Here is a 17011-nt window from a genome sequence, read left to right on the forward strand (position 1 = left end):
AGCCCTGTGATAGACTGGTTACCTGTCCAGGTGAACCTGCCTTCACCCTGAGTCAGCTGGGATAGGCTCCGCCCCCCATGACCCCAGTGAGGATTAAGGTGAAGAGATGATGGATGGAATTTGGCCATCACTATGCAGCCCTGGTTCATTGTGGGTTCATATCTGGTTATCTATGTTGCCTAACAACAGGGACTCTGCCACCACATGAGGCAACACAACTAATTTATTTAAACATTTAAACCAGCAGCACAAAGCTGGTCGTACAGGATAAGTGTTGCACCGAATCACAAAGGTCCCACGTAGTGTTTAATATCGACGCAGATGCTCTCACTGTCGCTCAGATCGTTCTAGAGTCACTAATTCTGTAGTAATCTAGTAAACAAATCCTGTATTTTGTCATTTTCATAAAAACCAGAAGCTGCAGCGTCAGGCGACCCGTCTGCAGTGACACACGGCTGACGGAGGCCTTTTGGTCGGGGGAGGACGGTGGTGAGTCATTCTGCTGGTGAAAACCGTGATAACGTCTGACTTTCAACATAAAGTCGGGTGATTTCGCGACTATTGCAGCCACACACACACACACACACACACACACACACACACACACACACACACACACACACTCTGCCCTTCACACACACTGGGGCTGAACAGTGCTGAGTCACGGTGCGACTGGCAGCAGCTTCCTGCCGTCCAACACGTTCTGTCGCTTCACTGTCCTCCTTTGTCAGTCGGCCGAGGGTTTGTTGAGCTGAGCCGAGCTGACAAACTCCGTAATGAAGCTCAAGCACACGAACACAAAGGCCTCAGTGTGCGCACGGCGAACGGCCACGACGTGATGATGCAACGCCGGCCGGACTCATGATGGTCAGCAGGCCGCGGCTAACATGCTAACGGGCTGTACGTTAGTTGGAACAAAAAGCGTCTCGATACGACGAAAACAACAAGAACTTTCTGACAGAAGTTTTAAATCATCAACTAGTTGTTTACCATCAATTTAAGACAAATGTTTTTTTAAGGGGAAAATTAATCAATTCTCTACTTGCAGCTCCTTCAATGTGGATATTTTGAGGTTTCTTTGGTCCTCTTTACCAGTAAACTGACCACCTTCAACTAAACCAGACTTCTGAGGACACCTTCTTTAGGAAACACTCAAGATGAGGAAAGAACAATTTCACAAACGCTACTGACAGTAAATCTGCAATTTGTTCAAATTCAGAAAACTGGTTATCTGACTCCCAACAGCCCAAAGCGTCGACTTTGATCGTCTAAAAACTGGAAGAAGTTCAGTTCACTGCAAAGAAAAGCAGAAAATCCTCAAATGTGAGGAGCTGGAAACCACAAACTGCTCAGAAAATGTCTAAAACCAGGAGCTGCTGATCAGGTTTCTGTGAACTGATCACTGCAGCTCCAACATGAACTGCTACCCGATGACACCTGAACAGCTGTCTGAGGAAAAGTCTCTAATGCAGCTTGTTCAATGTGCTGATTTTCTGGTTTATTCCTCTGTGACAGAAAGTCTTTGTGCTGAGCTTTGGGAAGCACTGATGGACTTTTTTATGGACTAAACAACAAATCAGTTAATAAAACTATAAAGGTGCTCGTCAGCCACATGTGTGAACAGCTGGCAGACGGAAATAAACTTTAAAAATTCAACTGAATATAAAGAATAATAAATATCTATTAAAAATACAAACAGATTAAAACCAGTCCAACCACAAGCAGCCTCCAGTCTGACAGGTGTACTTGTTGCACATGAGGGTAAATTCATCACGTTTCAGGTCGTGGCTGCCAAGAAATCATACGAACATAAAACAGAAACGTGGAAACAACACTTAACTCTAATTTAAAAGCAGAAAACTTGACGTGAGTTTGCTGCAGCTGATCAGAACAGAACTGATCAATAAATCTATTCATCAATTCACAAAAATACGAGTTTGCTGCTTCGTTTAACGTCACATGAGGACGAATCAAAAAGCTGCTTCTTGAACAAAAGCATGAATCGATCGAACAGGACAGCGCTAATCAATCAGCTGATTAATCAATCAGCAGGGAGACGTATTAATCAGCTGGATATTGATCGATTTTCTGGTGTTTTCTGTTCAGACGGATCCAGGAGGACGATGAATCAGCAGCCTGGTCACTGGAACAAGAAGGAACCTTTGATCTTCTGTGACCTGATCGATCCTGCAGCTCCAAAACTGAACCGATCGATCAGCTTATTGATCCTCTCTTTGGTAAAATGTCAGGGAATAGAGGGAAACGCCCAAAGCGACTGATTTAGGTCCTCATTAAAGATCAAAACCACGACAACAGCCAGTCTGAAGGTAGAAGCAGCAAACTGTCAGAAGGAAACTCCAGATCTGAGTCAAAACCACCAGCGGCTCATCTGGTGTTCATTTAACGAGCAGAGGTATCGGTTCTGAGGCCTCACAGCCCAAAGTGACGACCTCAGTGGTCCAGAAACTGAAAAACAGGTCAAGAAAAGCAGCAAATCCTCAAATCCGAGGAGCCCACAAAAAACGACTCAAATCAATAGTTTCTGATCAATTTCCTGATCGATTAACTGATCGTTGCAGCTCTAACATGAACCCTGACCTCATGAGACCACACCAGAGACGCAACGACTGATGAGCTGTCAACGATTAAATGAAAATACACTGATTACTGCTTCTCCTCTCTGCTCCGTAGAAACACAGCCTGCAGTTAAACCAACAGTCGATTAATTTTTGTGAATTGATCGTCGGTCACAGCTGAGTCACTCACGGCTTCTCGGCTGCGCTGAGAAGAGCAGAATTTTTTAGTTTTTGCAAAATTTGGTTCAAACAAACAGGTTATTTTTGACATATTTGTTTAATAAAGCGATTGTGATGAAATGTGAGGATTTGCTGAAGCTTCTCGTCATATCAGACTGTTAAAGGTCCAGAATCCAACTAGTCTGTCTCATTTTACAGTTTCAGGCCCAGAACGTGGCGTCACTTTGTCGATTTATCAAGAAACACGACACGCACTTCAAACGCACCGTTCTGGGGCTCAGAAGTAGTCCACAGTGATTACTAGCAGCTCTAACGAACAGCAGAAAGCTGCTCAGAGCTCAGACTGGACTCCTCGTCAGCCAATCATTAAACTGCCAGCTGACGTCACCGCGCTCCAACCCCTCCTCCTCCTCACCGGCTACCTTTGGCCACAGTGAGCGACCGTCCAAAGGTCCTGTCTGACAGAACAACCACACCTGAGCACGAAAACCCTGCAGCGGAGCCACCAAACAAAACCATCCTTCTGCCTTAAATCCCACCTGAAGCAGGATTAATCCTGAGATCCGAGCACATCCCAGACCAGAGCTCAGCAGCAACATCTGACTGTGTTCACTATTAATTATTAACCTAATCAGACTATCGGTGCCTGCAGAGCACAAAGACAGAGAAAGAGCCACAGCAGGGAAACAGCAGCAGCTTCACAGACAGAAGCCTCCAGACGGGCTGGAGGTGGAGGTGGAGGTGGAGGTTACCCTGCTCCTTCCAGGGCTTCACCGCCGCCGTCGCCGCCGCCGCCGGCTCCTTCTTGTCCACAGAGTTGTTGTCCATGCCGTCCGATCAGCACATTCCCCACCGAGAGGCAACCAGCAGAGGCAGTCAGAGAGTAAAAGTGAGTCTGCAGGAGGAGGAGGAGGAGGAGGAGGAGGAGGAAGGAGGGGAGAGCCCAGCGAGGAGGCTTCCTCTGCAGAGAGCGAATGGAGAGCGTCCTGCTGTCAGCTGACTGTCTGCTGCCAGCGCTCTGACGCAGCAGCTATAACCGGCTCTTCCTCCTCCTCCTCCTCCTCCTCCAGGCCTCAGCTCCCCTTTCCCCTCCTTCCTCCCCCTTTATCTCCCCCTTTATCTCCCCCTGCTTTCCCTTCGTCATCCCTCCTCCTTCCCCCCTCAAACCTGCTGACCAGACGTTTCTGTCTGAAACTAAAATGTCTGAAAAGAGCCTCAGAGCTCTGAACAGCTGCTGCGCTCTAAAACAAAATAAAATCAGGCAGAAAGAGTTCCCAAAAATATGTTGGAAACGGTGTAAACGCTGTAAAAACTGGGAAGTTCTCAGAGTTTTACAGAGATATAAATAATCACATGATTATTAATGAAACTACAGATTTTTATGTGCACATTACAAGAAGTTTTGGTCCATAAAAAGATAAATAAATAAATAAATGACAGTCAGCACGTAAAGTATTTTTTCCTCCATTTGTTCTGTGATTTCACTAGAAATGACAAAACAGGGAAAATCTGATAAATGACAGTTAAAACGCTGATTAACTATTTTCTAATCACTGCAGAACATTTTTTTATGATTATTATTTTACAGGCAGCATCCAAATTTTAAAAAGAATTCTGTGATTTTACCAGATATTATCTGATTTACTTGATCCTAAATAAACATATTTTCTCTTTCAGAAAACGGCAAATAACGGTAAAATAATAAGATTGTCATATAATTTAAAAACTGAAAAAGATGGTGCCATTTTTTTGTCAAATATTGCAAATTTAAAAAATTGTAAAAAACAAAAAAAACAAAATTAAAAAAAAAACAGATATTTGGATATTATTTATAGCTATGAGTTGTTTTTTTACAGTGAACATGCACCTTAATACTAACAAACGTGTAAAATAAAAGTAAACTATTCAGAAGTTGTGGTAAAAAAAATAAAAATTTACAGCGTACGATTATTTTCACGATTAATCAGCTGTTTGGTTTTTAAAGTTAAAAAAAGTGAAATAAAAGTCTTGTTTTTACAGAAAACGATCAAATATGTTTAAAATATTTTAGCATCTAAGAAGCTGCAGTTTGTTGTTTTTTAAATAAAACAAACTGATCAATAGATGAAGTCACCATGTGAAGGACCTGTAGTGTCATTTAACACGAGTAGGTTAAATAATCTGGAATTAAAGCCCCACAAAATATATTAAAATAAAACTTAACCAGACTGTAACACGTCATAAAGCCGAGGACATTAACTCATTTAAGTATTAAGGCTTAAACCATCCCGTATTAATAATTACAGATAAACGACATGTGGACTGAAGTTATGACCAACAAAATAAACATGAACACAATCCAAGGATTCCCTCATGAGGAAGCTTCGTTTTTATCTGATTTTACGTGGATTGTTCAGTGATTATTAAATCAGTGTAACAGCTCAAAACTAAATAATTAATAACTGTTCTACTAATGAGCCACACTGGACAAAAAGCCACAAAACACCATTAAACAGCTGCTCAGACTCATAATCCTGTTCACAGCTTCTACAAACAACTACTCTCATGATGGATTTATCTACAAAACTCCTCAAATATCTTGTTTCTGTGTCCAAAACCCCAAAACAATCAGCTCACTCTGATATAAAACAAACATCAAACGCTTGTTTCATCACTGATCTGTTTTTGTGATAAATCCTGATTTAACTGTGAGGAGATTCCAGCTGTGACAACTTTGGCTTCTTCTAACTAAACGGACACTTTGCAGTGGAACATGTTTCATAAACCTGTGATTTATTATTAAAGTTCTGGTAGAAACGCTGCGTCACTGAAACAACCAGTTGAGCAATAAAACGACTGAGTACTGGCTGGTTCTGGTCCAGATCAGATCACATCTTCTGGGCTGTTTCCAACCAGCAGAACAGAACAGAACAGCTTCACTGAACTGAAGACAGACGTTAAAACCCTCAGAGATGACATGAGGTGTTCCTCTGAGTGGTAGTAACCCACGTCCTCCACTAGAGGTCACCTTCCTCTTGATATAAACTCCTCTGCTGCTCTTCTCTTGTGAATCCAAACCATCTTATCAATAAAAACCTCCCATCTGACCCACTCAACCTCACCAGAGATCAATAAAAAGCAGATTTTAACTGTTTCTTCTTGCAGCTGTTTTAAATTAAATGAAAGGAGGACTCTCGTCTGTTGGACCTGCTGGCGCTGGAGACTTTGACCTGCAGTGATTTCACAGTTCAGAGTCGGTTGCACAACGTTCAGCTGACCTTCTGCCCCGATTACAGCGTGAGTGACTCGGTCCGTTTGACTTGTTGTAATCCTCAGAGTTGTGACACCAGCAGAGTCAACGCTCACATCACAGACCTACGATCAGCCGCCAGCGTTTTATCGTCCAAAACAAACACAGAACACCTGACAATGAACTGAGTTTAGCTACAGAGCTGCCTTCTGGGCGGCAGAGCGAGGGCAGGCCTGCTGTCGGACCACTCGCTGGTACTTCACAGTGACCTGATGACTGGCTGAAGTCACTCTGAGGTGACTCATTTATGTCCAGTTTGTGCCACAGACTGCATCTCTGAGCCTCACAACCTGCCAGCAGGTTGGAAAAGCTCATTATCTTTAAAAAAAATCCCAAATGACCCCATTTATCGCTCAGAAACTGATCAAGACTATTCATGTGTGACGTCCTGCTTCATTAACAAAATCAACTCTAAGTTTAAAATCATCATATCTTATTCTACGTCTCGTTTGCTTTAATCAGATTCTGTCAAAAACAAAAAAATCCTCCTCGACACAACTGTGAAGCCACGAAGGACTCGACTGAGACCTACAGCCACGTGACAATAATTCAGGAACTTTTCTGCCGAGCTGCAGGCGAGCACAGAGGAGACTGGGATCAATTTAAACGTAAAATAGCTGAATATCTGTAGTATGTAAAGGCTGCATGTGTAGGTCACACCTGTGGGCTCCTAGAATAATGTTCTGCCTGTTAAAATCAACCAAACCTCAGCTTCACCTCGTGCTATTTCATTTCATCCCTCTATCCTACACGTCTAATGGAAAAAATCACCCAAAATAAATTAACTGCACCAGATTTTGCACACCTTGACTCAACCACAAAGTCACGACCGACTCGGCTGAACTGCAGCAGTGTTTCCACCGAGCAGAGAGGAGACGACGACAGAGATAATAAAACCTTAGTGGATTAATTTAGAAAAATGCTGCACAGCTCAGAAACACAGAGGAGCAGGTTGATGGAGGATACAGTCAACCTGGTGAAACACCTCCAGCTGGAATGTGCAGAGGAGAGCGAAAACGTTTGTGGAGGTCGTAAAAATATAAACAGCTCATTATCTACACGATGGAGAGAGTTGGTTTGTCAACACACTCAGTAAAATGCTGCATGTGTCGAATTGAATTTCCCTTCTGGGATAAATAAAGTATTTTTCATTTCATTCCAGGTTTTTACAGATTGTGTTGAAGAATCAGCAGAATTCTGCATCGTCATGCTGCACAGGAGTTCTGTCTAGTCATGGTTTTTAAACAGAGGTGCGGGACTTCATCCATCCATCATCTCTACACCTTAATCCTCACTATGGGGGGCGGAGTCTATCCCAGCTGACTCAGGGTGAAGGCAGGTTCACCTGGACAGGTAACCAGTCTATCACAGGGCTACACTTAGAGACAGACAACCAAGCACACTCACATTCACACCTACGGACAATTTACAATCACCAATTAACCTCAGCATGTTTCTGGACTGTGGGAGGAAGCCGGAGAACCCGGAGAGAACCCACGCTGCACGGGGAGAACATGGAGACTCCACGAAGGAAGATCCTGGGTGTCCTCACCGGGACGCCCCCCGACGGTGCTAACCACCGAGACACCTGCAGGACTTTATATTGCAGAGAAAAATGAACCCACAGTGAGTAAAACTGTGACAGGAGGAGGTTAAAGGAGAAGATAATGGTTAGGAAAGCTGCAGCAGTGACCTCCTGGTGTTCAGACGGACCAGGAACCGTCCCTGAGGCGTCTACGGGGCAGTAAAGCATCACAACAAGTCTGAGCAGCTTTTTCAGGACAAGCAGAGAGGGAGTCTGAGCTCAGATCGCAGCGCTGCACCTCAACTTGCATAATGAGGAACATTTGCTGAGTGGTTTCTGGGTCGGAGAACCCTTTGTGGGGCTGCCAGTGTCGCAATGCAGGGAGGAGGAGGAGGCTTTAATTAACAGGAGATCCTCCGACGCTCAGCGAACGCCTCACGGCTCGTCCCAGAGCAGAGTCCTACTGCTCCACTTAACGGCGCTGATCGACGGCGCTTCGGCTAAAACTGAGTCATCCATTAAAGCGAAGACTGTCGTCTTTGGAGACGGCGAGGACGATTTATCAGCAGGCAGAAGCCTGCAGGAGGCAGCTCTGCACCGCGCCGATAACCGGCTGATAACCGGCTGATAACCGGCCGCTCCAGCTGCAGTGTGTCCTCCAATCAGCACCTCGGGGTAGAACAACAACAACAAACTACAGACACTGGGGTTCTGTGATGTTCTGCTAATAAAGCGTTTCTGCGTTTCAGAGGTTATTAAACAGCCTCTTCAGTCCGTTATCATGGTGTCTGTGCAGAAAACAGCAAGTTTCCCCACAAAATTAAAGCCCCACGCTTTGCTTAAGAAATAAACTTAAAACTCTGAAAACAGCAGAATAAAATCATCTTCATTATTTATATGAAACAGAAAAGTTGATGTTGATGCTCAATTAAATCAGCAGCAGTTTATCTAACGTACATGTTTAACAGCATTTGGTTGCTCTTAGTATTATTAGTTTAGCATTTTTGGATTTATTTTACTTTTAGAAAATAATTTAGAAGTTTTTATTCTGATTACCACTTTTTTAATTTAAAAAGAAGTGTTTATCTAGATTTTATTTTCAGTATCTTATTATTTCTACGTTTTTAATTCTGCATTTTTAGTATTTCACATTTATTTTAGAATTTTTTTAATCCAGTTTTCTCCTTTTTTAAAAAAGTATTTTGTATTAAACTTATTTTACAAGCTTTTACTCAGGTTTTTGTCTTGCTTGTTCAGTTTTTTATTATAACTGTATATATATTTTTTTTAATTCTAAATTTTAATCTTGTTTATGCTCAATTATTTGGTATTTATTCATTCTTTAAGTTTTTATCTAGTTTTTTGTCTTATTTTCAGTATTTTATATCACGTTTATTTTCTACATTTGTATTCTGTACTGTATTGCATTTTTAGTATTTTATTCTACAAATAGATAATATATAATTTTTTATCCATTTTGTTCTTGTTTTTTAAAGTTTTTTTATTTTTTTTATTTTGGTGTTTGTTAATAACTTTAATAACTTTTTATTTAACTTTTATTTTATATTTACTTATGTTTTTATCCTGTTTTCTGTGTTGCTTACTGCACGTTTGTTGTTGTTGACAGTAGGCAGAGTATGTTTTAGATTTTTTCACCTTTTTTCATCCCGTTTTTTAGACAAATTCTACAACTGATTAACAGATAATGACAACAATCGTCAGCTGCAGCCTTAATCTATAATTTACAGTATAATTGACCAATTTCTTAAGCTTTAACCTAATTTTTATTATTTTTAACTCCTCATATTTATCTTCTGTCCTTCAACAAAGCAACAAGTCTTGAACCTGCTGGAGAACTCGTGTCTGAATGCAGCCTCTGGTCTCCGTTAAACGTGGACGGCACCGAGAGTCTAACTGAATCAGAACCGCTTAAGATTCCACGAACTCCGCATTTTAAAATAACTCGGCTGGAGAAACATTTACAGTCGTCGGTAAACACAAAGTTCAACGTCCTCTGAAGTCATGACGGCTCAGAGGTTATCGATGCTCAGCGTTTCGCCTCAGGTACATAAAATCTGATGTAATCGTGTACGACAGCCGTGGGAGAGGTTGTGAAATAAATCAGAGGCTTTTTCTGTCAGAAACCGGGCGTGGCCGCTGCTGCTGTGCATGTACGTAGCCTGGAGTGGAGTCTATAAGGGGGTGTTTGGTTTCACTTTGGCATCTCGAGTTATTTCCAGCGGAGCGAAGCTAAAGAGGGCGTAAGGTAATCCAAAGCAGAAACGCTCAGAGGGCAGATTGGACCGGATGTACGGGTGTTTGCAGCACCGGTTTGGTCCCATGACGTCTGCTCATCGTGCATGAAATATCTCTTAAAGTGGATTTAAAAGGACAACAAAAACTGAACCTTCACATGTGACTTACCTCGTTTTAAAACAAGACAAAATGAACAGAAATGATGTTATTCTAATGAGACACAAACAGAAAACGCAGCAGAAATAAACCAGAATGGACCTCACGGTCACGTTAAAGCAAACTGGACATGATGCAGGGTTAATGTTCAAAGAAACGCAAAGAAAAAAAGGGACGATGCAAGAAAGGAAAGGTGGTGGGGTCTAAAGGGAGCTAAAGGAAACGCTGGCTGCTGGTGGGTTGGAGGAACTCAGGAGAACAAAAGAGTGAAGATGGAGATGATGTGGATGGACATGGAGGTGCCGGTGGAAACTGAGGAGGAAGTGGGGGGGGATGGTTTCCATGCTGGCTGATTTTACCTGCTCTTATGTTCAGGTTTGGCATCTTAAACAGTCTGCCGCCCTCCGAGCTCTTCTTGGCCACCGGCTCCTCTGGTTTGCTGACGGGGGAATGGGTGACGGGAACTTGGGGGGGAGGCTTCTGGATGTCCAGCTTCTCCAGCTCAGCCTTGCTCTTCTGGGGGGAGGCCTGGGTGAGGAGGCGGTAGGAGTTCTGGCTTGGAGCCTCTTCTTCCACCTCTGGAGGCGGGGCTACTTTTGTCAGGGGTGCTGCAGCAACTGGAGAGACATCTTTCTGCCCAAAGCTGAGATCATCATCCATGGGGATCTCTGGAGGCTTGGAGGAGGCAAACTTGGAAGTATCCAGAGCTTCGAGGAACTCATCGATGACACCCCTCGGTGGTCTCTCGATGAACTCAAACTCCTCGGAGGAGACTTCATGTTCAGAAACCTCCTCGGCCACCTCTGGCTCCTCCACCTCCATCTTCAGGTCCTTCTTCTCCGTTTCCACCTGGAAGCTGGCTGGGTTCTTGGCCATGGCTTCCAGGACTGGAGACAGAGAATCTGCTGTTGGAGACTCAGAATCCGAATCCTCAGCAGGGGCCTTTTTGCTCTGGAAGTCAAGGGGCTCAAACTTTTCGGTCATTTTGGGAGAATCGTGGCTTGAGAACCAATCTTTCTGCTCAATCTTCACAGGTTCCTCTTCTTTGACCTTAGTCGGGGTAGTTTCCTCAGCTTCTTTAACGAGGTCAAAGGCGCCAAAGGTTTTGTCGTCTTCGACTTTTGCTTTGTCAGCTGCTCTCTCCTCCATCTCCTCGGCCATCTCCTTCAGCAGGGACACTTTAGCATCAAAAGCAAACGGGTTATTCGCGGACAGGTTGATCGGCGGGTTCGGCGACTCCATCATCCTCCGTTCAAGGATTGGGCTCTGCTCCTCCGGACTACCCTCAGAGGAGCCCGAGTCGACTTTGTCAGGGTTGAGCGGGGAAGATTTCAGGATGTCTGGAAGCGACGGCGGCAGGGCAGAATCCTCTTCCTCCTCTTCGTCATCATCTTTAAGACCAGATGAGAACTGATTCATTGACTGCATGAGCGAGTCAGTGGCCATCTTGCCGGTCTCAAAGGTTTTCCCCTCATCCAAGAAAGATGGTGGGCTATCCTGGGACTCTCCAGTCTGCCCGTACTGGACCAGATCCGGAGTCGGACTCTCTGACATTTTAGACGCCCTGCTGTCAGACTTGGAGTCTCCAAAGTGGGAGTAGCCGCTGTCTGCCAGCGGGGAATAGCCTTCGAATGGGTTATTATTCTTCTTCACCTCGTACATCAAGTCATCGTCTTCATCGGACTGGCTGCCGTGCAGGTCCCGCTCGTACCTGGAGGAGCTAATGGGGGCTGTGTCCTTGGAGAAGGAATCCATGGAGACCTTGGAGTTGTCTTGAGATGCTAGGTATGGTGAATCCCAGTGCTCTGTTGGGTTAGAGGAGGCAAGGTGAGACTCAGGGACCTTCATCTGGGGGTTCACGGGGGAGGGACCAGTGGAGGACCTGTCTGAGCTAATCAGCTTCTCCTCAGGTGAAAAGGAAATGCCGCTGTCTTCACACGGGTTATGAGGCCCTGGGTCTTTCCCTAAACTCAGGTAAGGACCAGCTAACGGATCTAGAAGGTCTTCCTTATTCTTACTACGACCCGGTCCGGAGTCACCCTCTTCACGCTCCCAAGGCATGTCCTTGGAAAGATTAGTGGAGGGTTGAGTGGAGAAGGAGCCCAGGGGTGCAGCAGATCCAGAAGTAGGGGGCTGGTTGGGACTCTCGGTCAGAGATAGCTCCTCCAGAGAGTCGGGGGAGTGGAGAGGGGAGATAGGAGAGATGGGAGCAGGGGAATCACCCTTCTGCCCAAGTGCTTGAGTAGAGAGGGAGGAGGGAGAACGCAATACAGCACATATCAAAGACATACTCCATTCCTTACAATGCCCACCATACCTGGGTAGAACAGCTACTGAAAACATGTTGAAGAAGGTTTTGGAGATCAGGACCAGACAAGTGCTGTGGAAAGGTTGGCTGTGGATGGTGGACGGTCCAACCTCAGCTTTACTAAATGACGGCCGGTTCTGTTTATTCCAAACACCAGTGAGCTGGTTCAAAAGTCATTTTGTTGTCTTTAGTTTTGGCTCGAATATAGGGGGATAGTTTTTCCTGGAAATTCAGTTTGTAAAAGTGAAGGTTGTTTAATACCTGAGGACTCCATAAACTACAATTGTATACTGTTTTTGATTGGACGTACAGTTGTTCTCCTTCGAAGGAATGTGGTTTGTAGCATTAATCCTGCTAAGCTAGCAAATGTTTTCACATTCATTTACAGTCTTAGCACTGTAGCCTTGCTCATACTTCTACTAGTTGTCATTATCATCTACTTTCTAGTGCACTGGAAGGACTTCCATGCATAGTATTCTGTGCATCCACACCAGGGTTCTCGCCAGCGTTACAACAGTGTAACGGCCCATTATAAAAGCGTAACGACCTGTTATGCTTTTAGAATGGGCCGCTACGCTGCAAACTGGGCCGTTATGCTGCAAACTGGGCCGTTACGCCATTTTAGAGGGTATGTAGCAGGAAAAAATTTAACAACAAGCACCGATGGAGTTTCCCTACCGTCATCGTTGCTGCTATTCGCTAGCATATTTGCTGCTAACAGTTAGCAGCATTTGCTAACATTCGCCCCGCTGCGCTGTCAAAAAAGTCCTGGTGAGGACCCTTCACACGACTGCCAACAATCGCACTACTGCTTTTGTAGCCTAGTTGACACAAACCAGCTCTAATTTGTCGCGTTACTAACTTATTTGTGAAACAAATTGCTGGAAAGATGACGACCAACAACTACTTTATTTTCCCCTTTTATTCAACTTCACGTAACCATAGTGTTCGTGTACACTGGTGTAGAATCAGCAGAACTTGATGCATCTCACCTTCCATTTTATTGGTAGATGAGATTAAATAAAATCCAAGGCAGCTATGCTTTTTGCTTTAAAGTTAATGTTTTGTTTATAAGTTTTAGGCCAGTGGTGGTTAAAATTGGACTTTGTGTTTGTGGCCTCTTCGGTTGTATTTAATGGGCAACACAACCCACAACACACTTCTATCATTAAAATCTAGCTTTCTGTGTTGGAAATGTACCGTCAGCTCTGTCATCTGGAAACAACAGGACGCCAACAAGCAGCTGTGAAAGAGGTGAACAGTCCATCTTCCACAGGTAAGGTTTTACAGCACTGTCTGGTCACCAGTGAACCACCTGGTTTACTGCATGGTGGTAAAGTGGTTTTTGCCCCAGGTCTGGCGCCAATAAAACCATGCCCAGTGTGTCAAACACAGACTGTCAAGTGATGTCAGATAATGATTCCTCTCAGCTGATTCTCTCAAAATGTTGTCAACAGAAGTGTTAAAGGTGCCAATCGCTGAGGAGAATCATTATTCATCAGACTACAAACTACCAGGATCAGTTCATGTCACTCTAATCTACGACAACATGAGTCACAATGCAACGAGCACACATCAGGTTTAGTCTCAGATCCACGAGCATCTGGAGTCAGAGCTCCACCAGTCTACAGCTTCTCACATGCCATGAGTAGTTTGGACAAACGAAGAGGGAGGTGAACCAAAAAGAGTGGAGAAAGGAAACAAAGGAGGCAGACGAGGAAACACAGCGAGCAGAGAGAACTTGCCTGTAGGGAATTGCATCAGAGGATGAGGCTGAGCTTTAGAAGGAGAAGGTACATCTGTGGGAGAAACGAGAGAAGAAAGGCAGCAGAGAGTGAGTTAATGCAAAGCCAGAGGAAGAGACAGAAGTCTAGAGCTGCTGTAGTGGACCGCAGACGGTTCTGATCGACCCGAACCGCACAGCGTGAAAAAATAAATATCTGCAAAACAATTAGATTTTATGGCTGATTCAAATAAAGTAAAATAGAGTAATTTTATGGCCGATTACAACTTGGAAAAACAGTTTGCCCAGTGTTACATTTCTAGGTTTTTCTGTGGTTTTACTAGATATTATTTGTGTTTTAACAAAACAGAAAATGTGTAAAATAACAGCTAAAAATGGGAACAAATTTCAGTCTTTAACATACATAATTTTTGCTTTAAAAACCAGCAAATATCTGTAAAATAATGCTCTTTTTTATTAGTTAAATATAGTAATAAAATAACATTTAAAAAGGTGCAATTTCACAGTCGAATGTAAAATAAATGTAAAAAAATTTAAAAAACACAAAAAATGATGGCATACGTTCATTGTTTTTTTAGCCATCGGTCTGATTTTACAGTGAAAGAAAAATAAAATTTGTAGAAATACAGACTTTTGTTGTGGATATCATGAACAGTTTTGGTGTCTTTTTTCAATATTTTTTACAGTCAACAATCCTTTTTTCTGTTTTTAAAAGATGATGATACTAATAATACGTTTTATATAGTTTGTTTTTTTTTCAACTCAGATGCTTAAATATTGTCTGTATTTATTTATTTATTTTTCAAGAGGAAAATCAGTAAAATAATAATTTAAAAACATATATATATATTATTTCCCAGCTTGTGACTGGACAGCAGGGCGGCAACGTGACTCAACGTGTATTCAACAAAACCGTTCAGAGCTTTTCTCGTTATGAATCGAACACCTGAGCTTTTCCAACCAGTGACACATAAATCAGCTCCTGGTTCTGAGTCACTAAACCCTGAATGACTTCTGAACCACATCCTAACTACAGCCTCTGTGGAGCCACGTGGACCTGCAGGTGGTTCCTGGCCCAGTTCTAAGTCCGTATGAAACCTCACTGCTCCATAAAGAGCAGGAAACCAGCCGTGGATCAGATGTTAAAGACACGCTGAACATTCAGAGGCTTGATGCGGTGAGACGGTTTGGAGGAAGATGCAGGAGAGGCAGCTGTCAGAAGCAGGAGGAGTTCACGTCTGATCAGGAACAAACCTGGTTCTCAGAAGCAACAGGAGCCTCAACAGCGCGCCGCTCACACTGGAGCTCCTCGTCACAAAGACGGAGCTGAAGAGAAAACAAGCTATCAGCTGTTGCACAACCACCAGAGCTGTGGCACATCCCGACACGTCAGCCAGACTTCAGCACAAAGCTCAGCTCCAGAGGGCACATCAGGCAGAATGAAGTTCAGTGAAGGCAGGAATGTTTGCTGCTTCTGCCTCTTTGACCCAACCAGTGTAACGCTGGATTCCTCACCGCAGCATAAACACACAAAACACCTCCACAGACTCACAAACGACGACTGTGCAGCACAAACAGACAATCTGAGAGTTTTAGGATAAACAGCAGCGAGATGGTCGTGTTTCCTGAAAAACAGGAACCAGCGGCGTGGGCGGCGTGTTTAGAGCTGTAATGACCGGATCAGGAGAAACCAACCCCACTAATGTTTAGCTTTTAAAACCTCAGATATGTGATGTTTTAGCTTCTCCGGTGTGATTATTTGATGTCTGTGGAGCTGCAATGACAATCGATTAACTGTTAAATTAACTACCAGCTACATCCAGAACCAGTCAACTGGGCTAATCTGGTCGTGTTCCCAAGAAAAAAGATTCTAATTCTCTGGTTTTAGCTTCTTAAATGTGGATGTTTCCTGGTTTCTGTCCGGCTCAAGGCCAATAAACTGAATATCTCCCAAGAAAACAAGACGCTTGTTGCAGATTAACTTTTTCTTTTTTACCATTTTCCGAAGCAAACAACTCATCAGTCAGAACCAGTCACAGAACCTGAACACTGCTCAGGTCACTGTGGTCTGTGGGACGCTTATCTACTGGCATTTTATTGACTTGATGGTTAACTAGCTGAACTAGCTGCTAGATGGTTAACTAACCTTCTTCACAGCAGACAACGTGCCGCAGCAGGAAAAATGAACCCAGCAGTAAAGTCCAGTCACTGAACTGAAACGGCAGCAACACGAGACCCAAACCGTCCACAGACGTTCGGCCGTGTGGAGCAGAACCCGTGAACTCCAGGTTGTCCAGCATCTGGTTTAATAAGCTTCCACTCACAGAAGGAAACCTGAGATCCCCAGAAGCTCCTGAAGCATCGCGGTCCAAACACCCAGCGAGTTCAGAACTCCGACGCTCCGCTGACGGCTTCCTCCACATCCTGCAGCTCCTCTGTGTTTGTGCAGCGAAGGCAGGAGCAGGCAGAGCGCTCGGCTCGGCGCTGCAGGTAGACAGAAGGTAAAGCTGCTGCTGGATGATGCATCGTGTCCGTCTGGAGCTCTAACATATGTCTGAGCGGTGAGGCGGGTCAGCGTGGGAAGAAAAGCACGCCGCTGGTTCGGTTGTGTAATGTTTCATAACCAGGAGGAGCTGGAGTGGAATAAAAGATTTACAGCCTCTTAAATGTCTCCTGTCTGAGACACGACAGGAAGCTCAGAGAAGAATAAAACATAAGCAGGTACATTCAGAAATATTATTAAGACCCACTGAGAGCAGCTAAGACCCTGCTGGGATGTTCACTTACTGTCTATTATGATACAGGAAGAACATTTTTATACTATTATCCTTAAAAATGATGCCATGGATCAATCACAAGCTGTAAAAACAGCGAGATATCAACTTTCCAACGGTCTGTGAAGTAACCACGTGTGACCAGCAGCTCTTAAAATAATCAAATCTGAGCTTAATTAACTCTATTTTACATCCATCCATCA

At 43.9% G+C, this 17011-nt stretch overlaps 1 protein-coding gene across 4 annotated transcripts in view; it reads right to left on the reverse strand.

The window, feature by feature from the left end:
- Positions 1-17011, reverse strand: part of rtn4a (reticulon 4a) — a 41626-nt gene that overhangs the window by 16301 nt on the left and 8314 nt on the right. The window contains exons 2-3 of one of the 4 annotated variants that reach the window (XM_008305154.1): positions 14036-14089; positions 10342-12219 (exon numbers count right to left, since the gene is read on the reverse strand). The exons of 1 other annotated variant lie outside the window; for it this stretch is intronic. In XM_008305154.1, the coding sequence (XP_008303376.1) occupies positions 10342-12219; positions 14036-14089 (1932 nt within the window). Of the gene's footprint in view, positions 1-3508; positions 3659-10341; positions 12220-14035; positions 14090-17011 lie in introns of those variants that run through there. 2 more of the 4 variants (XM_008305155.1, XM_008305157.1) reach the window with 2 other exon arrangements.

Source organism: Stegastes partitus, unplaced genomic scaffold, assembly GCF_000690725.1.
Source record: "Stegastes partitus isolate 25-593 unplaced genomic scaffold, Stegastes_partitus-1.0.2 Scaffold2424, whole genome shotgun sequence".
In the NCBI taxonomy this organism is placed as follows: domain Eukaryota; kingdom Metazoa; phylum Chordata; class Actinopteri; family Pomacentridae; genus Stegastes; species Stegastes partitus.